A 22,593-nucleotide genomic window follows, 5' to 3' on the forward strand; every position below is an offset into this window, starting at 1 on the left:
AGTTCTTACAAAATTTTTTAAATTTAGAAACATTTAAAAAAATAACTGTACATGTAGGTAATTTACATTAATTTAGTCTCTTTGTATTGTTAGGCCATAAGGGCTTCCATGTGAAGAAACTTTTCTTCCTTTATGCTTTAGGAATGTCATCCCATCAGGGATGCCAGATAATCACGTAGCCAGGTTTTTACATTCAATCTGGTTATGACTCTGTGTACACTTATTTCTGAAATATACATCCAGACTATTGACTCAGAAACCTGGCTGGCAGATAAATGGAAGTCCCCACTGTGGACTCCTAACCACATCACCCTTACCCTACACGTCCTCATGTCACCAAGCTACGGACCTTGCAAAGCCTAATGAGCTGAAATGCTGTGCTCACGATAGGAGGCAAATGTCAGAAGACTTCATTCTCTGCCCCTTCCATACACCCAGAAGAACTACAAAGTCAGGAGGTCACAACCACTTGAGCAATATTTTCTCTCAAAAGCAGAACTAGGGAAGTTAGGAGGAAGGGTCACTTTTGGGTTAAAGATGAATTCCTTTTGGGACGTGTTTAATTTTAGATGTTTCCAAGACATCCAATTAGAGCTGTCAATTGGGTGTTACTGATATGAGACTGGAGCTCAGGAGAGAAAAGGGCTGGATATATAATGATTCATCATTCTAATACCTCACATTTATATGGAGCTGAAGGTTTGTGAGACCCTTTACATACATAAACTTACTTGATAGAATGTAAGCATCTTAAGGGCAAGGAGTAACTTTTTCTAAAACTCTTCCTTCTATCTTAGTATCAACTCTAAGACAGAAGAGTGGCAAGGGCAAGACAATTAGGATTAAGTGACTTACCCAGGGTCACACAGCTGGGAAGTATTTGAGGCCATATTTGAATTTAGGTCCTCCTGACTCCACACCTGGCTCTTTATCCACTGTGCTACCTACCTGCTCTGTTAATTTTTTTTTTCCTTTTTGGTCTTGGTATCCCAATAGTTAGTGCAATGCTTGGCACACAGCGTTTGCTGTTTGTTGAATGCTATTTGGAACCCTCTTGTTATCTCCAGATTAGAAATGAGGAAGCTGAATCCCAGGGAGATGGCTAGTAAAGATATGAGGCAAGACTCAAGTCCAGATCTTTCTGTCTCCAAGTTTCTCTACTATGTTCTGAATCCTCTAATTTGTCTACATATAAAAACTGAACCCAGAGGACCTGCAAAGATCACTGAGAAGCTGGAAAAGAAACAAAAGAGACCCAGGACAGAGCCTTGGGTTCCCATCCTTGGATAGGGCATGATCTAGACTTTGAGAAGCTTCCAGACAGGTAGGAGAACCAAGTAAGTCTTGGCACAAATACCCAGGTACAGGCCCCAGAAAGAAGTGATGTGTCAAATACAGCAGAAGTTAGGAAGATGAGGACTAGGATGTGTTGGTCTTCCTTTGTCCATGGCACCGCCCAGATCAACAGACCTGAAATGTGGCCACTTTGCTGTGGTTGAGGAGGGGTGGAGCAGACGGTAAGAATGTCGCTGTCACCGGGACTTGATCTTCCAGGCGTGAGAGGCTGCTGGTAACAGACTAAGAAACGAAAATCCTCCCACAGATTTTGTTTCTAGGAATTTTTTTTAACAGGCAAATGATGAATTAAAGTTGAAAATGATGGCATTTTCTTTAAATGAAGTAATTTCCTCCTGTCAAAGGATATGATGGCCACAGAATTTAATCTGAGAGATGCTTAACTGGCAATTGACACCCCAATCCCTCTAAAAGCAGAGGAGATCTTAGAGGATCACCAAGAGCCTAAAGGCATCTCAGAAGCCTTTTGGTCCAGGCCCCTCATTTTGTGGAGGAAACTGAGGCCCAGGTAAGTTAGGTGATTTGCACAAGGTCACACAAGTGATAAGTACCAGAGGCCTCAGAATTCTTATCTGTCATGTTTCAGGGCACCTTGGAATCAGGTTCACAAGTGGGGTGAATCTGGAGGGACCTGCAAGTCATTTTTCTTGACTATTGGCCCAAAACACCCTTCATAAATTGTTTGGATGTTAATCTCCTCAATAGCTATTTTTTTTTTTTTGGTTCTATAAATGGCTTCCTGTTTTACCAAAGAGTTGGAAAGATCAGGGCAGGCCTCTTCCACATTTGACTTGTGGCCAAGAAGTAAGGCTGCCTACAGGTAATCTGTTTAATTCAACGAATATTTGTCAAGTGCATAAGGGATGCAGAATAATGTGTTGGATATTGGGTGGGGAGATGTGACATTCGCTTTAAAGGATGGGCAAAATTTCATCAAGAAATTAAGCAGTAAAGATATATGGGAATCCCATCTTTGCTACTAGGGTGATTCAGGAAGTCACTTGACCTTCATCTGTAAAATGAGGAAATTAGAAGATGATCTCGGGGGCTGCTAGGTGGCTTAGCAGATTGAGCCAGGCTGATAGATGAAAGATCCCGGGTTGAAATCTGACCTCAGACACTTCCTATGTGACCCTGGGCAAATCACTTAACTCCCCATTGCCTAGCCCTTACCATTCTTCTGGCTTTGGAACCAATACACAGTATTGATTCTAAGGTGGAAGGTAAGGATATAAAACAAAACAAAACAAAACAAACTAGATGATCTTTTAAGATCTCTTCCAACTTTAAGTCCTAAACATGTCTTTATGAGGCAAATGAGGCAACTCAATTATCCAACATTAGTCATTTTCATTTTTTGCACATTTCTCCTAGTCATCTCTAATGGTCTAATGAAGTCTTGACTAGAGAGGTTAGGGGTTTTGATTGATAGCAGTTAGAAGGGACAAAAAAGCCCTAGAAGATCCTTTAACCTGGTTCTAGTAGACTGGGGGGGGGGGTGCTTAACCTTTTTTTTGGCAGTAAGGCCCACAGATTCCTTTCTCAGAATGTTTTTAAATACATAAAATACATGGTATTATAAAGGTCAATTGTATTAAAATAGTTATCAAATTCTTTTTTAAAAAACTTGAATTCATAGACCCCTGGACTAGACTGGCTAGTGTTTTCTAAATAACACATCTCAGTTATTTCCTGCCACATAGTAATTAGCAGAGGTGGGTCGCCACGGTGCCCCATAATAGTTCTTCCTCTGGTTTTCACTTTAAGTGTAGAGGAAATGCATCTTAATCAGCTGGAATCAACTAATGAAGTTATGTTTTTTATAGTGTTAAATTACATAATTTTAGTTGTCTAGGACTATTCTGGTATATTAATCTATTGTTGATCTTGACTACAAATTGGGTACCTCCCAAGAGGGAAGTTCTTTTCTTGGGTAACACAGGGTATGGGATGGTTTCTATTTCCTGCCAAGAAAAATGCAATTCTTCTGTGTCCCTTTAAACACACATTACAGAGCCATGCAAATATATGCAGACAACAGACATGTACTTCAGCAAACTGCCAACACACTGCACAACTTGATTCTTTTCAAAGCACTTTTTCACACAATGGTTTCAATTTAAGAAATAAGCACCAAGAAAGGTGAGTAGGACAGATACTTCAAAACTCCCAGGTTACTCATGAGGAAATGAGGCTCAGATAAGAAAAAGCTCAGGCTAAGAGAGAGACTTAACTAAGCTCAAATAGAAAGTTATTGGCAGAGATAGGACTAGAAGTTCCCAGTGGAAAGCTTCCCTCTACAGCCTCATGTATCTATTGGACACACATTACCCCATTTTTTACGTGCCAGAGAAACCATTCACATGTCTAAAATCTCAGTGATGATTTTGAAGGATTCATAAATCAGACAAATGCCATTTAAGATTACAGTTTCCATTTTTATTATAATCAAACCACATTCAAATGTTCAAAAGTTCAGGTCCAGGTTGACAGAGACAACTAGCAGGGCTCTTGTCATTCTTGCTGGTCAAAAACAGGTGCTTTCATCTCAGTGAGTTGAGGGAGAGCTACTTGGAAAGACTTCAATGAACATAGGAGCCCAGGGAGCTGACGTTACATTTGATTATCTCTGAGCACTGGTCAATGTTCTTCCTAATCCTGTAGAATTTCTCCACATACTCCGAACGTCCCAAAAGCTCCACAAAGTCTTCATCATGGGTAATCACAAGAAGCTGGAAGTTGCGTTGCTGAGAACGACTTTTTATTATCCTGGAACAAAATATTCACACGTTATTGAAGATACAAGAATCTTTTCTCCATAGCATGTACTTCATCCCCAGGAAGCCTCTCCTTTCCTGTACCAAGTCAATAATGATGCTGCTTCTCAGACTTTTCATAGCCTTTTTCTTAACTTAAATGCCACATATTACGTGTGGATACTTCATTACCTTTCATATGACCTCTTTGAAGCCAGGAAACCAAATAATAGGACCTTGAATAAATTGTATTATATTAATCTGAACAAAAATGGGCTATTTCTTGTGTTGTTCACAAAGTGTACCAGTGTGAATGATGATGACTGTTTTCCCAGTTAGTGTCTAAATCTCTCACGCTGGGAAGAAGGATGGGGAATCCAGCCCCTATTGAGCCAGGTAATAGTTGAGATGAGGATAAGGGATGAAGAAGTCATACATTACATTTTAAAGACTGTTGCTGAATCAGAATCACAGATTTAGAGCTCATTTTACAGCATGGAAAACTAAGGCCTAGAGAAGTTAGATGAGTTGCTCGAGGTCCCAGAAGTCTAAGTGGCAGGGTCAAGATATAACCCAGGTTCCCCAGCTCCAAATCCTACTTTTCACTAGGTTATATGGACTCAACAATTTGGCAGCTCCACTTGAATTCCAATCACCTACAAGAAGTGAAATTATTTACAGCACAAACTCCAACAGTTCTGGTCCAGAAATTCCAACAATTCTGCACGGGTAGGAAAGCCTGCTTTAAATATCTGCTTCATTTAATTCATAATTTAATTCAAAACTAATAGCTCTCCTTGCTTTGGGAATTTCCCAGACCTGTTTACTCTTCTTCTCTGGTGATATTAAAAACAAAATTACAGATGATGGATGGGGGAATAACACAAGTGGTCCCCAGAGTTTTCTTAGGAGTTGAGCCTACCTAGAAATGAGTCCCAACCAGTTATCAGATGCATCGCTGCTATGACACACAGAAGGTAAGTGAGTGGGTGGGTTGGGAAAATTTTTGTGCTTTGTGGGGAGAAGCTGAACATATTCAATCAAAGTTAAAGAAATTTAGGTTTAGTGGGGCAATATGAGGATTCAGAAAAATGCTAACCCATGCCACAGATATAGGTCTGAGTAGTAGCAAAACACAGCAGGCATGTAAGATGACAACTGGTTGGAGGATGGAGAAAGTTCTATCAACGACTATTCAACTCCCTGTGAACCATGTCAACTGTCTTGCTATGTTACGTCCCTAGAACAGGGAGGCGTGGGCTAAGAGATGTCCTGTCAAGCACGTACAACATCACTTTTAGAAGGGCATGTAAGGGTAGTGACTGCCTTTTGGGATGTATGTATTTCTAAAATACACACGTAAAATATACCCAGTATATGTCTGAATAAATAAGAAACAATTTCTGCCCCTACCCCTCATAATTTCTACAAGTGACAAAAATGGAAACAATTTTGCAATTTCTACTTAATGTCACTATTTAAAGTTGTGTTTGCTCTGAAGCTGAAGCTGTCCACCTGACATCCCTGTGCATACCATAAATGAATTGTGGCTTCTTTTCTTTCTTTTTTTTTTTTTTATCACAAACTTAAAATATAGGAAAAATGCTTATTTCTGAATGTGTACAATGTATTTCCACTGAAATCCTAATCTGAAGCCTGATCCTGTGGTGGAGGTGACACCGGGGGCTCAAAGACTAGGGGGGCAGAGCACAAGTTCTAGTCAGGCAGGTCCTCCTGAACTGAAGAGTTTTGACTACTGCCAGCCTTTGCTAGAGGTTCCTCACCAGATATGCCAAAGGATGATGAATTTTTTGACTACAACTCTCAAAGACCATTCACCAAATTAAAGAGTGGTTGTGATCTGCTGTGGGAGAGAGTAACTATATTTATGAAATCATGAGTCCTTAAAATATTAAAATATCTATAACCCCCTACTGTCTCATCAAACCAAGAATGTCATTTCAAAATAAGGACTACATATTCATGATGTTATTAATTTGACATAGAAAAGATGTTAGCTCCCAAATTGGTAGAAACTGGAAGCCTGGCTTTTTAAAAGTATGTTATTAAATCAGGAAGCACAAAGATTATGTCTTTGAGTTTCTCCCACTGACAGATATTTGACTAAAGTGTTCTAACTTTTTAATATTAAACACCAGTTAGGTATTCAAGTAAAATCAGCTCATTTTGGGACTATGTGGCAGCACATGCCACACCTTCCCATGAACACTCTCAAGCAAAGAAATTCAATTCAATTCACCAGGCATGTAAAAATGCCACTTATGTGCAAGTAAAACAAGGCATTATCAGGTAATGGATAGTCAGGATGACCTGGAATCTCAATTTCTATAATCCATTCTGGCTATGTGTCAAGTCACTTAACTTTTCAGCAATGTAGGCAACCCTCTTAGACTCTATCCAGTTGTAAAGAAGTGACTGATCGGTGTTGATTACAAGAAATTCCTCACTAAGAGTTCCCTAGACTCTCTAATGAAATTTCAAGTCAGGACCAAAGAAGAGTGGTGCTACCACTCTAGGGGGCACAGCAAACAGTCCCTGCTTTCTTTCCAGAGACATAACATTTATGGGAAGGAAGAGACAGAGGAAGGGAAAGAGGAAGGGAAGCGGGGAGGGAGGAAGTTAGGGATAACACCAAGAAGTCTAAGGAAAATAGGGAAGGGGAAAAGTGTCAATCACAAGGAAGAAAAGGCTTTGAAGAAAGAAGACAAGATTCCTAAAGGTCAAGATAAGGAGCCAGAGTACAGTGGGGCAACCAACCAGTGGCCCAATCTTGTTGATTCTGCCTCTATCGTGTCTCTTCTACCATCCCCTTTCCCTTGCCCACACCCACCAGGCTAGCCCATCTCACCTGGAGGGGTGTCAGAGCTCCCTGATGGTGTCTCTGCCTCCCACATCTATTTCTCACTATTGCTGTCCTTGCCCCCTGGGGTGTTCCCCCTTCAGCCTTGGGATAGGCTGTGCTTTCCTGATCTCCCCGGCTGATGGCTTTCATCCTCCTCTAACCTCCTTGTAGGGATAGGGATAAGGACTAGACCTGTGGTTTCACTGAAAAAGGTGAGGAAGCTCACTGAGGAAGCTCCCTCTCCTGCTATAGAAGGTAACCCCTCTAATGTAAGGGACAACTACAGAGGGTTGCTCAGAGCACTGAGAGGTAAAATGAAGAAGGGTCACACAGCTAGCACATGCCAAAGTGGGACTTGAACCCAGGTCTTCCTATTGGCTCTCAATCCACTAGGTCACATGGCTTCTCATCTTTCTTGTACTATAATAATGATTTGTGCTTATGTTTTTTCCCCCAGGAGAATGTCAACGGAGGACAAGAAGAGCAGAGTGCCTTGTAGATAATAAGTGTTTAACCAATGTATGCTTCTGTCACCTGGTCTGAGGACAGGGAACAGGGTAGAGAAGACAGAATCATGGAGCAAACTCCTTTAGAAAAGGAGAGTGATCTGAAGGCCAGTAAAACAATGAGGAGTGGAAAAAGGCTTTTTTTGTATTTTAGTCAATTTGCTGAGTAGCCTGGGAGGAACTTATAGAAGCTGTTGCAGAATGCAGAAGAATCTGGAGAATAATTGATACAATAACTACAAGATTTTAAAGGAAAAAGAATGTCAAAAGATCTAAGAACTTTATCAAAGCAACAACCAATCATGACTCTGAAGAATGATTATGAAACATGTTCCCCATCTTTTGAAAGAGATGTCAAGATAATATAGGTGCCGAATGAGATATATATTTTCATATATAACCAATGTGTGATTTTTTTTTTTTTGCTTAATGCTTCCATAAAAAAAAAAAAGCCCTTTGGCTTTTGCCTTTTTTTTTGTTTGTTTTGAGAATGGAGATATGAAGAAAAAGAAAGGAACATCAATGAAACATTTTAAAATACACAGAAACGAGCAGAAGGAAATTTAGACAGGAACAGAAATAAGCAAGAAAGTGTTATTTTTTTTTAAACCCTTGTACTTCAGTGTATTGTCTTATAGATGGAAGATTGGTAAGGGTGGGCAATGGGGGTCAAGTGACTTGCCCAGGGTCACACAGCTGGGAAGTGGCTGAGGCCGGGTTTGAACCTAGGACCTCCTGTCTCTAGGACTGACTCTCACTCCACTGAGCTACCCAGCTGCCCCAAAAGTGTTATTTTTATGTTAAATTTAATATATACTTAAAAAAGACAAAGATATACATAATAGAGATTCATTTATGTCTGGATATGTTCTTATCTTCTGATATTGGTCAAATTCACATACACAAAAAAGGAGAAGAATCAAAGAAAAAAAAAAAAACACTTCTTTCCTAATGATGGTCCAGTGTGTGATCAGTTAAGAAAAACACCAGCTGAATATTTTTTTTCAAGTTTCCAACAAACAGACAAACTCTTAAGCTGAAACAAATCAAATTCTCCACGAAGCTTATTTTAAATGAGAATTCACTTTTCTTGATGTTATTTAAAATAAAAAGTTATTGCTATAAAGCTGCCACTGCCCCCTCCCAATGTGATAAATACTTACTCCACCAGTGCATGTGCAAGAGATTCAATGTTTTCTCTATCAAGGTTTGTCGTAGGCTCATCCAAGGCAAGAATGCCACAGTTCAGACAGAAGGTTTCTGCCAGGGCCAAGCGAATGATAAGAGAAGCAAGTACCTGAGGGAAAGGGAATTGCAATTAGAGCTAAGTCTGTGAAATGTAAACAAACAAACAAACAAACAAACCAAAAAAAAAAACAAACTCCCAGAAGAAAAAGGTATTGGAATCTGAGCCTGGAAGATGGACTCTTGTGTTTGCCAGGCTCAAGGAAATATCATAAGTGTCATTTCCAACCAAAGGATCTCAACCAACCACGTAAGCCACATTCTGGAGAAGCCAAAGTTCATGAGAACTGTGTTCTATCACGGACTACATACTGAGAATCCAATACTACCAGAGACATGGGGTGATGTAATGGAAAAAGCAAGTTTTGGAATTAGGAACACCAGGGTTGAAATCTTGCACCTAGCATCTACTGGCTGAGTGCCTCTGGACAAGTCACTTCATTCCACAGTGACCTCCAGCAATCTCCAAGTTGCAGAACAGTGACTAAATATCTCAGTGGAAAGTTTCCTCATTAGGAGTTCCCTATAGCAAAGAAATCACAGGTCCAGACAGAAAATGACAAAACAAGTAACCAAAGAAATTCCAAAACAAAACCTAAAAAAATTGTGAAAAAGGATAAGATAAAAAGAGTAGCTAATGGAAAACCATGAGCAGGTTCTTTTTAAGATCCTCTTGACCACTGGTGTCAAAATCAAATTGAAAATGGTACTAAACTGTATATAAGAATACCTGTATATCTGATTTAGAAATTGATTTAGAAAACTACATATCTTTTTAATTAATTTTGTTACATATTTTCCAATTACATGTTAATTGGATTCAGGCTGCATTTGTGGGTTGCTGCAGCTTATGGGTATTTGATACTTTTGCTCAAGACAATAGGGAGCCACTGAAAGATTTTTACCAAGAAGAGTGACATGATCCTACCTACTAGACATAAAGAACTTGCCCAAAGCTATCTAGTCAGTATAGCAGTAGAGCCATGAGCTCTGATGACCTGTCCAGTGCTCCTTCCACTATAGCAAGATGTTATTCAAAGTTGTATCTAATCACTACCAGGAGCTCTTATTACATCATTAATTTCTGATTCTTAATTTCCTTTAAGGTGATTATTCAAGATTATCACTGAAATGTATGAGGTAAAACTGACAATGTCTAAAAAGACCTTAAATCTGAGGGGGTTGCTATAATTCTTCACCCTGGCAGCAGGCAGTCTGCTTTGATGAAATATACAATCTTGTATTAGAAAGTACATCAGAGGCTGTCTAATTCTCCCCACTAAAACCTGACCCTCTTAGTATTATTTCTAAGAAGAGTAGCAAGGGCTAGGCAAATAGGGCTAAGTGACTCACCCAGTGTCACAGAGCTAGGAAGTGTCTGAGGGCAGATTTCTATCCAAGACCTCTAGGCCTGGATCTCTATCCACTGTGCTACGTACCTGCCCCTGGCTCTCTTAGTTCTTAGTGGTTTCTGGTGGTCAATCCTAAGACTATCTTTCCTGAAGAACTGTTGTGATAAACTGTTGTTAATCCCTCTTCACTTGGAAAGATAGGGCTTCATTTATTTATAGCCATCTTCCTGAACTGTTAGAAGTTAGGATAGTGTTTTCAACTGCCTTTAACTGGAAATGGGCAGCTTCTTGACAAAGGCCCAACACAAAAAGTGGCTGAACACAGTTAATATAAATGAGCAGTTATCTAACTGAATGTATGAATCTGATTACTTCATATCCAATCTGAATAGAAGAGAGAAAAATCCAGGTGAAATTGTTTCTGATTTTGCTTTCATAAACCCATCTTTCACTTATAAAAGTAAAAACATCAGATCAGAATTACTTTACACTTATATAGAGGTAAGAACTGGCTGTTATAAATTTTCACTGAAATTAGAAGTTTTCAATTATCCAGTTGTTTATTTCCTAATGATGAAACCAGAGTTAAATTTCAATTCTTCTTCAGCTAAAATGGAAATGCAGGAAACCTTTCCTAATCTCAGAAGCTGTCTGAAGAAGGGAAGTTTATAAGCATAAGCCAAACTTGAAAGCTTTTTATGAAAATAAAAATTCAGCCAATGTAGACAATAATCTCTGGATGTTTAAGTTTCAACACAAGCCACGTGATCTAGTGCCAAGAGGTAGAATTATATTCTACATGGAAAGTTTTTGTTTTTGTTTTAATGTAGAGGCAAAGGAACTATATAAATCTATTTTCATGTATATCCAGGAAGGCAGGCAGGCAAATTTCACTGAATATACATATTACAGACTACTATTATATCCTGGATTTTCCTAGATAGTCTCAAGTTCTAGAAAGGAAATGAAGTTCTAAGGAGGTGAGATAAAGAAACAGTCCATCAGATCAAGATAAAAAACTCCATAATTTGGGAGTCAGAAAATATGGTCATCATAGCCATCTGAATGTGTCTAGTAAGTCTGGTAATTTCTCCCAGTGCATTTTAAACCATTTCTTGTGCTGACCTCAGCAAAGAGAAAAGGTTACTTATTTTCCCTCTTTAAAGATTAAAAAAAATTCTAGTAGTATGTGACTATTCCAATTTACGCAGACCAAGTATTTTTAATTCCAATTCTTCCAATAAAGTAGCATCACAGGTGCAACATTATTGCCCGTTAAGACTTTACTTCTCTTTTAGAGTCTTTAATATTTGCCACTTCTCTCTTAACTGGTAGCTACTTGAACTGAAACCAGTGATGTACTCGAGGTCCAATCACAACATAGTCCTAACCATTGGATTTCCATATGTTTCCCAGATATGCAATCTAGCACATGGCTTAGGCACCATGGAATTCATGCTAGATATGTAATCAACTATATCTTGACCTTATGGATCTTTTTCATTAGGTTCTTAAGGGATGGTAGTTATGGTTCTCTCTCCAAATCCATTATCTGTTTATAGGCAGAAAAATACATTTTTTTTTAAAAACCCTTACCTTCTGTCTTTGTTTCAATTCTAAGACAAAAATGAGAAAAAGGGCAGGCAATCAGGGTTAAGTGACTTGCCTAAGATCACACAACTAGGAAGTGTTTGAGGCCAAATTTGAACTCGGGACTTCTCAACTCCAGGACTATCCACTCCACTACCTACCAGGCAGATATACACATAAATAAATGTGAATAAAGTCAATATACCTTTGGCTGACTGGAGACAATGTCAGCAAGTCTGAAGATTCAAATATGCCAGCTAACACTCATACTACTGGACTGCTTTTTTAAAAAAAGTATGAGTTCAATTTAATACCTTAAATGTTATTGCTATATTTCTCATTTACTGTATTGACTAATTGCAGTTTCTTAAGCCAATAAGACCTTTCAGAGATACAACAGAGAGTAATGAGGAGATACCTTGGCAACAGGCATTAGACTTGGAGTGAAGATTCTCTGGTGTCAAATCGTATCTTACACTTACTACATATAAGTAGCTCTCTCAGTCTTAGTTTCTTCATCTGTAAAATGAAAGGCTTGGCCCTAATAGCCTTTAGGGTCCCTTCCAGTTCTAATACTTAGAAGTTACAATCCAATTCCTTGTGCATGTCTCTCTTGTAAACATTTTTTGCTTATTGCTACTCATAACAGCTTTCTATATTTTTATGGCAGTTCCTTTATGACTTGCTCTATTTCCTTTTCTGATTTTGTATTAAGATGATAATTTCTTAATTTGTTAGCTTATATATTTTTTATTTTTGCAAATACTCATCTATTTCTTTTGATTACAAGATTATAATCCCAAAATATCTTGACAGTCTAGAGCAGTGGGCTAAGAGTCAACAGGGATAAATACAAAGTCTTGTACTTGGGTTTAAAAAAAAATCATCTTGGTGTGAAGTGGCAAGGAAAAAAAAACCCATGACTTCAGGCTGTATCAATGAAGGTACATGCTTCCAGGGAAATGATGACTGCCCACATCTAGAATGCTTTATTTAATGTTCTGTTTGGGCATTGTTAAGAGCAAATAGGATGGCGAAAGGCCTTGAGTCCATGTCATAAGAGAATAGGTTAAAGCCAATTGAGGAAGAAGGGGCAGGTCAGCCTTGAGAAGAGAGGACCCAAAAGGATGAGAGTTGTCTTCAGGTACCTGAAAAGATATCATATGAAAGGAGAATGAGACTTGTTGTTTGGTCCCTAGGAACAACAATGGTTTGGTATCAAGAAAAACTTCCTAACAGCACTACTCAAAAATGAAATGTACTATCTCAGGGGGTGGAGTGTTCCCTATCATTGAAGTTCTTCAAGTAAAAGGCTGGCAATGGGGATATTATATAAGAGGGATTCATTTCAGCTATAGTTTGGACTTGATGGCTCCTGAAGTTCCTTCCTATTCTAGAATTCCATGATTCTGGGAATTCTGAGTTTTGCAGGTATTTAAATTTTGCAAATCGCTTTACATGTATTATTTCCCTTGATTCTCACACTCATATGACATAGATGCTATTATTGTCCCCATTTTATGGACAAGAAAACTAAGACCCAGAGAGATTAAGTGATCATATTGATGGCATCAGAGGTAAGAGTAAGATCCAGATCTCTCTACATCATATGCTCCTAACCCTTACACTACCCACCTCTCTGGGCCAGAATTCATATTTCTCATCTCTGCCTGGAAAGAATCATAATTCCTTTCCTCCCTCCTTTTGCTCTATCTATATGTAATTGCGAAAACAATTCTGTATACCTACCTTTTGCCCAGCACTGCACCGTCCTCGCATATCCAAGGCTGTATCTCCTTTTAGCATTACAACTCTATAGTTGTAATTCCTCCTTTTGTCAGAAGCTGTTACGTTTTCATCTGTATCAGATCGAATTTCTATATATTCAATATCTGAAACAGTGAAAGAGTTTGAGAGGAAAAAAAGAATGTTTTGTTGAAAAGAACACTGAACAATATGAGAAGTACCACAATCAGTATCAAAATAGTAGCTCTAGGATCAAATATAAAGTCCTATTGGCTTTTAAGGCCATTTGCACCCTGACCCCAACCTAACTTTCTAGCTTTACTGAATATTACTCACCTCCTGCACTCTGTGACACACCAAATTTACCTACTTGGGATTTCCATCCTCAGAGCCTAGGACCATGCCAGAGTTTGCTGACTGATTGAAAAAAATTCCTGATTGATTTCAGATAGGTCAGATGGCATAGGATATTATTGGTTTTAAGTAGCACATATTAAGGTGGCACTATGGGCTAGGTCGAAAACAAAAGATATTTTTTTAAGTTTCTTTTAAAATATGAAGTTGAATTTTTAAAAAATTGGCTGTCAAAGTCAGGAAGTATTACTCACATGATGCCAAAACTAAGGTTAGGTAATGGAGCACCCTTTTTAGTTCCACTATCAATTTCCTCATGATAGGTTTTCTTTTTATCTGACTGTATCCATATCTACATTCTTCAAAAGAAGATAAGCCCAAACCCTTTTTTCCTATTACAATTCAGACTAATTGTTATATACATCATAGCCAAATTATGTAAACTCTGTTAAGGTTGTGAATAGAAAATGTAGCATTATCTTCTTGGTACAAGATCATACCAAGATAAAAAGTCTTTAAAATTCTCAGAAAGAAAGGTAGTGGGGAAGTAGGAGGTAATAATGGAAAGGGAGTGAGAAAGAAAAGGCAACATGAGAGGAGTAGCAATGAAAGAACAGGACCAGCCCAAAGCCCTAGAAAATAAGGAGCCATCAAAAATGCTTCATCTTAAGTGGTATATAACATAGAAATGACTTCATTTTTGCTGGAGTGTCAACAATGCTAGGAATGACATAGGAGTATTGCTGTTTATCTGGGGAAGATGACAGGATGTTTGGAAGAAATTCAAGGAATGGCTAAAGCAGATCTGTTAACTGTGGAATTAGACTCTAGATAAAGAGTATTAATGGAATAAGTAAATAAATAAAAATCACCTTGGCCTCGGTAGGTACTTCGCCAGAGATCACGAATAATTTTATTGATTTCTTCCATTTTCATGCTATGAAACTTCATTATCGCACTAAGAAAAGAAAAAAATTGCCACCAAATTAATATTATAAACTCCGCGTTATAAAAGAGCCATATCAATTTTATTTCATCTGGCACAAGTCTCCCATTGGTCTTTTCCTGGAAAGCTTCAATTGATCAGCTTCGCTATTGGGACCACTGAATCAATTAAGAAATGAATTTTAATAAGTTATTTTTTTTGGTATATATTACAAACACCAAAGAAAACAAATTTATTCCTTTCAGAAGTTTTTACCTAAGTTGTGCTAAGTTATTGGAGGTAAAAAGAAAGATTTTTAGGCACTTCTCTCACTTACCACTGATGTAAAGTACAGCAACTATTTGTTGAACAGTGCTTTCTGGGGTTGGAACCAGGTCAGGGGAAATGAAGATATAGATAACTCGAATATGCAGAACAAATCTTTGAGTTATCAGCCCCTGTCATGATACACTGAAGCTAAGAAGGAGAATAATTCCTCCATACCTCCTCTTGTATTTAAGCATCTCAGAACTACAGCTCCCATCACTCCCATCACTCCTCCAAACTAGAGTCTGGGCTGCTAGACTCCTATAGGGATATCTGACTTGCCTTCACCAATAAGTGAGGAGTCTCTAATGAGGAGATCCACCCATCTTTAATGCAGATCATGGAGAGGATCCACCACTTAACATAAAGCAGATCATCTGCCTATACTGCTTACTCTGCTAACTAAGCAAAGGGAACAATTATTAATAAGAGTAAAGGATTTCACACACAGAAACATTAGAAGAAATTTCCATCAGGGCAGAAGCAGCTGACTGCCATGCACTGGCACAGGTGTAGAATCCCTAGCTCTGCTGCCTTCCCCTCTTCACTTAGGCAAAGCCTAAAATGCTTCATTTTTTTTCTAACCCTCTGAGAAGCTGCAATGCAGAGGAGATGATACAGTTTAGAAGAATAAGGTGTTTTAGATACCAAAAAATAAACCTCAGGTATCTGTATCTTAACCCCAAATGCTATTTAGCTGTCATAAATCTTCACTATTTGGTTAAGGTACATTTTCTTGATTTTACTTGGTAACTAATAGATTCTTAATTCAAAAGAAAGGGAAAAATAACTGCAAAACTGAAAGTAATGTGACTGGTTGCAATGAAACTTTGCAATGACATGTCACCTTTCAACAAAAGAGCCTCAAGTTTCTTTGGACAACTTAGGAATTTTATAAATATTACATGCCATTGTCTCCCAAAGGAAGATATTATTACTCTCAGGGTAAAATGTATAATAAAGATATGAGATGGACTTTACTTTCATAACAGGTTTCTTATCTGATTCACAAAATGAAACTTCACTTTATGCTACTTATTTCAGCAAAATCATTTCATGATCTTTTGATTCACCAGCAAAAGAAACAAGAAATGACTCAACATAAATTACATTTTAAATATTATCAGATGAAGGATTATAATGCAAATTATAAAAAGAACTGAAAAAAAAACAGCAAATGACTAAAATCCACACTCAGCTTATTGTTGAGGATGCCATCTGTTGCCTCCTAATAGCCCACATTTTCTTTACTTTTTTATACCCATTTGTAAGATCTTGGCATTCATTCATTATGCTCCAACTTCCAAACTTCTAAGTAGTTTTACTGGGTTCCTTTTGGGGACAATCATGAAACCATGATTTGAGTTTGAGTTCTTCACTCAAACTTTAAAAAACAAATTCACTTCCACTAACATTGAAACTCAACTTATATATGGTAAAAATAAAATCCTTTTGTTCCCTTCTTATTCTCATCCTGGACAGAAAAACATTACAAACTTTTACAGCATTAAAATAAGGGTAAGAGAGGGAGAGACACTACATGATTTTTGCACTCAGAGCTATGTGGATATGGGAGTATAATTTGATCATCAGAAGGACTCCAAAGAGAATCTCAGAGTCATTGAGAACTGATGTAACTTAAATACTTGAATAAATGTTTTGAAGTCTTAAAGAAAAACCATAGAATTCAGAATATTGTAATATGGGAAATAGACTAGCTATAAAACTCAACCACTTTATTTACTGAGTGAATGTAAGGCTATGCTTAAAGATGAGCGGGAAACAGGTAAATGAGACATATTTTCATTTCTCTGGGGGCTTTTACATAGTCTAACAGGAAAGAGAAGATGGACCCACAGACATCTATAATTCAAGGCAGAAGGCAAAGAGCAGGAAGAGTCTATAGCAGGGGTCGGCAACGTATGGCTCTTTCTGCAGGGGCCATAAAGTCAATTTTTTTCAGGCGCTATTACATGAGCACGCACTGTGAGCACTGTACGGCTCTCACGGCCAAAAAGGTTGCCAATACCTGGTCTATAGAATGTCATGACAATTTGGAAGAGGGAAAGATTGCAAGTGTGTATGGGGGGGGGGGTTATTAGGGCAGGTTCATCAGAAAGTGGCATGTAGGACTGACTAGAAAGTAGACTCTTGACAAGATACTGTTAAAAACTAGGAAAAGCTAATAATAAAATAAGAGCAAGAGTTAACATTTATACAGCACTCAATGGTTGTAAACTGTTTTACATAATCTTACTTGATGGGGGCAGCTGGGTACCTCAGTGGATTGAGAGCCAAGCCTAGAAATGGGAGGTCCTAGGTTCAAATCTAGCCTCAGACACTTCCCAGCTGTGTGACCCTGGGCAAGTCACTTTACCCCCACTGCCCACCCTTACCACTCTCCTGCCTTGGAGCCAATACACACTATTGACTCCAAGATGGAAGGTAAGGGTTTAAAAAAATAATCTTACTTGATCATCAACAATCCTGGGAAGAAGGAATTGCAAATATTATCACCTCCACTTTGTAGATAAGAAACCTGGAGAAATGACTTAATAAAATCCTAGAGCTACAAAGGCACAAGCTGCATCTTATGAACCCAAATAAACTGCTGTTTCATATTGTAAGCTGATAAACTGTGAATGACTTAGCTATTCTCAGCAATACAATGATCCAAAGGCTTTAAGATGAAAAATGTTATTCTCCAGAAAATGTTATACTCCAGAGAAAGAAATGATGGCGTCTAAATGCAGAATAAAGCTGAATTTTAAAATGCTATTATTCTTATTTTTAAAGTCTGTTTTCTGTTGCAATATGACTAATGGGAAAATGTTTTGCATGACTACAAATGTGTAATCTACATCAAATTGCTTGCCTTCTCAAGGAAGATAAAGAATTTAGAAGCTCAAAATTTTAAAAAAAGTTAAATAAACAATATGAAAAAACATATTGCTGTTTCTGCCACGTCACACTGCCTCTTAGGAAAGAGGACATGGTCATAGGGAATGATGAAATGGCAGGAATGGTAACAGAAAGCAAGGACAGATCATCCTCCCTGCAGAGACCAATGCCTTTTCACATTTCTATAATTTAATACTTCCATAAGTGCTTATATTCAGCAAATGTGTGTTAAAGTCAAGGCACTGTGTCAGTACCAGAAATCTCCTTCCTTTTCCTTTAGAGGCATTTTATACTTGTTTGAAACAAGGAGTCCTGTGATTATTCAGACTATTCAGTGCCCATGAAATCTTTATACATGTAAGTCTAAAGCAAATAGTTAATTTTAACAAGGCAGATGTGGGAGAAAATGTAGAAAGAAGTTTTTTGTTTTTTTTTTAAACCCTTACCTTCCATCTTAGAATCAATATTGTGCATTAGTGCCAAGGCAGAAAAGTGGTAAGGGCTAGGCAATGGGAGTTAAATGACTTGCTCAGGGTCACACAGCTAGGAAGTATCTGAGGCCAGATTTGAACTCAGGACCTCCCATCTCTGGGTCTGGCTCTCAAACCACTGAGCCACCTAGTTGCTTCCTTCCTTCCTTCCTTCCTTCCTTCCTTCCTTCCTTCCTTCCTTCCTTCCTTCCGGCATGATTAGTGCATCAGAGCAGCAAAGTTAGGCAATAGGGTAAATGTCTGAGGTCATATCTGAGCCCAGGCCCTCTCATCTCTGGGACTGGCTCTCAATCCAATGAGCCACCTAGCTGTCCTCAGATATATTTATTTCAACCAGTGACTTTGCCAGACAATAAGCATTTATTAATTGCTTTCTATGTACTAAGCATTGTACTAAGTCCTGGAAATATAACAGATATAAGCAGTCCCTATGCTCAAAGTCACATTCTAATGGAAGAGATATGTTATACAGGACTATTCAGAGTAAATGGAAGGTAATATGAAAGAAAAAGGCAATAGCAAATGTGGAAAGTGGGAGAGACCATTTAAAGAAAGCTGTATTTGAACTAAGCCTCTACAGAAATCAAGAAAACCAAGAGGTATAGCTTTAAAGAGAGGGCATTCTAAATAGGGATGGGGTGGGGGGGCAGGGAAAGGGCATGAAGAAAGGAGATGGAATATCTACTGTAGGGAGTAAAATCTAAGAATTGAAAGGTGGGAAGGGGTCAGGTTAGACAGGAGATTATATTAATCCTTGGAGTAACAGGAGGCCTGAACTGAATTTTATGTAACAGAGGAGTGATATGATCAGACCAATGCTTTTAGAAAGATCACCTTCACAGGTGAGTGGAGTCACTGGAGGCAGGGAAACCAGTTGGAAGGCTAATGGTACAGGTGCAAAGTGAGGAGAGTCCATACCAGGGAGAGGTTGTTGTGGAGAGAAGGGGTCATATACAAGAGAGTTATTGTAAAGACAGAAACAAGATTTGGTAATGGAAATAAGTGAGGGTAAATGAGGGTGACACTAAGGCAGTGATGGGCAAACTATGGCTGTGGGCCAGATGTGGTGCCCCCCCCAAATGTTCTATCCAGCTGCAGGATATTATTCCTAATCTAACGAATACAGTGAGTAGGATACAATACAATGAAACTTCGAAAGAGTTGCCTTAGAAACGGACTGATAAATGAACATTTCCTTTCCTTTGGCCCCCTCTTTAAAAAGTTTGCCCATCACCACACTAAGGTAACATGCCCCAGTAGGGTGTCTGAGAGGATGGAGGGTGTTCTTGACATGTAATAAGGAAGTTGAAAAAGAAAGTTTAGAGGGAAAAGATAATGTATTTGATTTTGGAAGGCTGAATTGGAGACATCTACAAGTTATCTGGTTTAAAACTGATTAGGGCTAGATATGTAAATCTAGGAATCATCTGTATTAAGAAGATAATTGAATATGTGGGAGCTGATGAAATCACCAAGTGAAAACTTAGTAGAAAGAAAAAAAGAGAACAGAGTAAAAGAGAGAGGACTTGTGAGATCCATAGTTAGTGGGTATAACATAGATGAAAAATTAGCAAAGGAGACTGAGGAATGGCCAGACAGGAAGAAAGAGAAACAGGCAAGCAGTATCTAGAAAATCTAGAGAGAAAACAGTACCCAAAGGGAGAAAGTGGTCAATCATATCAACTCCAGCAGAGAGGTCAAAAAGGGTCAAGACTGAGAAAAGGCTATTAGATTTGGTGATTTAATAATCATTGGTAACCTTAAAAAAAGCAATTTTATTTAAATAATTTCCAGACATCATTCACTTATCTACTCATTCACAAACATGTGATATACCTATCTTGCAAAGTATAGTGCTGGAAACTAGGGAGATAAATTTGGTAAGAAAAGATTCCTGCCTTCAAGGAGCTTACATCAACAAGTGGATAAGATATAAATACAAATTGCTGTGATAAACTACATTACATGTGTAATGTAAGGATGCAACAGAGGCTTTTGCTCTGGCAAGAGTCAACTGTAAACAGCCCTGGCAGTTAAGTCTTAGAATCTTCACAGAAAGTTCAGTTGGAGCCTGAGGCTTGAAGAGAGCTGAAGCTCCAACTGAGGCTCTGCTTTTGCTTTCGGCTTTGCCTTGGCCTGTGCTTTTGTCTCTGGACAATTTGAACCTAGCTGATTTTTCTGGACCTCTCCCTGACCTCTCCATATTATACCCCTGTTATCTTTCCTAAATTTCCCTTTGGGTTCTGGGAGGAAGGGTGGTTTTGGTTTTGGTTTAGACTTTGTAGGTTTTAGTTTTCTGTAGGCAAGTAGAACATCCTTAAATCAAGCTATCCCTTATTTTATTGATCTAGTAAATACTTTACTTTAAGGCAACCAAATCTTCCTGACTGGGAGAGCAGGCTCTCTCTCAGTCTAACCCTCCTGTGACCCTTCCCCAACCATCAGCTTTCTCCCTAGCGGCTGTTACAAAACCCTAAACCCCTCTCTCCTTCTGATTAATCCTGATATTAATAAATAAATCTTACCTACTCAAACCCTCTGGTGAATCATTGTGTCAAAGATTGAGGCAAGGGCTGAAGGGGGAAGGAGTTATTTTCTTTTATTTCTTGAGGGTACTGCGGGCATCCATCTTGGCAGGAAGTCTTACCGGAGACTTCCTCCTGCCATCAGTTTCAATGACAGGGAGGAGGCTTTCGACTCTTCCCTCAAGGGACTTGAGAAGCCCTCAAGGCAGATGTAAACATTTCTGACTGGCCCAACTCCTTTGTATCTAAGAGATATCTTTCCTCACCTTGAAGGATCCTGCCTATATCTTCCCAGTATCCTCTGTCTCTAGCCTCAGTGTCAAGCTTGTTCCAGCTACCCTCCTGTATATTCCCATTCATTCCCTTGCCATCCAAAATACCACCTCATTCTTTCCTTCGCTACATTCAGCCATCCCCTTTCATTCTTCCTCCTAATGCCTATCTCACCTTTATCCCTCCCTTTAACCACAAGATTAAAGATTTACTTCATTTCTCTATAACACATGATTAGTGCATTAGAGAACTGCAAAAAAGAGTGCTAAGCAAGGTCCAAAGATGAAGGTTGTTTCCTTTACAAAGAGTTTTAGCTACTACTTAAAGAATTCTGTCTCAAAGGGTTGTTGCTTGTCCTGTAGGTGGTGTACGAGAGGCTTTTGCGAAAGGCTTTTTCTATCTTGTAATACAAAAAGTCATTAGGTAGAAGAGAAAATTTGCTTTTTGCTTAGTAATATGCTCCAAAACTGGGTTGACTATTAATTGCTACATTATAGATACAATACGATAGATTTTCCCCTATATACGTATTTAGACTTAAAATTCTTTGACCACTGGAGATACTTGGTCTCAGTGATTTTTCAGATGATTACTAATAAAAGATACTAATCAGCTTTTCTTAAAAATGCAGGGCTAATTTCCTGCATTACCTTAAATAGACATAAAAATGCAACACTACACTGAATTCAAGCTTAACTCTAAGAGGGAAAAGAAGGTTAACTAGGGCCATTTTTGTTGAGGAGAGGAAAGGTGCATTCAGTGTTTGCAGGAAAACTTTTATAAAAATGGACTTGATAGCTGCAGAAGCTGCTGGGTTCCCTTCAGTTCAGTCTAGCAATCAGTTACTGAATTCTTATACTTCACACAGCATGGCAAGGCTTATAAATAAGAGTATGAATCTCTGTCATCTCTGTCAACCTCTTCCAGCCTAAAATGAAGGATTAAGTGCACAAATAATTATAATACAATATAGGATACAGTCAAATGACACAAGAATAGTATAAGACAAGATAATGGGTTCAAAAGGGGGAATGAGATCACATCTAGATGAGGTTGATGAGGCAAACCTTCATGAAGGAACCAGCACTTGAAAAAGACCTTGAAGAATAGATACAACTTCAACAGGAAAAGATAGGGAGGGGAAGGAGGGGAAGGAAAGGGCATTTTTGAAAGAGGAAATAGCAGTAAAAAAGGCAAATAAATGCTGAAATGAATGGTAGATTTGATTTGGTTTGAGGGTAGGAGAGTATGGGAAAACAGGCAGAGACCCTTGAACAATCTATACTTTATCCTTTATGCAAATTGGAATCACTAAAGTTTTTTTAGAAGAACATTAACCTTTAGTCTTTTCCCAATGTTCAAAACCTTAGTATTATCTTTGAT

General features: G+C 38.4%; 1 protein-coding gene across 2 annotated transcripts in view; it reads right to left on the bottom strand.

The window, feature by feature from the left end:
* Nucleotides 1-3,773: 3,773 nt before the first annotated feature.
* RAD50 (RAD50 double strand break repair protein) overlaps nt 3,774-22,593 on the bottom strand; it is an 84,643-nt gene continuing 65,823 nt past the window's right edge. Inside the window, exons 23-26 of one of the 2 annotated variants that reach the window (XM_044664664.1) lie at nt 14,641-14,726; nt 13,418-13,560; nt 8,645-8,778; nt 3,774-4,125 (exon numbers count right to left, since the gene is read on the bottom strand). In XM_044664664.1, the coding sequence (XP_044520599.1) occupies nt 3,939-4,125; nt 8,645-8,778; nt 13,418-13,560; nt 14,641-14,726 (550 nt within the window). In that variant the 3' untranslated portion in view covers nt 3,774-3,938. Of the gene's footprint in view, nt 4,126-8,644; nt 8,779-12,642; nt 12,817-13,417; nt 13,561-14,640; nt 14,727-22,593 lie in introns of those variants that run through there. The other variant, XM_044664665.1, reaches the window with a different exon arrangement.

Source organism: Gracilinanus agilis, chromosome 2 (assembly GCF_016433145.1).
Source record: "Gracilinanus agilis isolate LMUSP501 chromosome 2, AgileGrace, whole genome shotgun sequence".
In the NCBI taxonomy this organism is placed as follows: Eukaryota; Metazoa; Chordata; class Mammalia; order Didelphimorphia; family Didelphidae; genus Gracilinanus; species Gracilinanus agilis.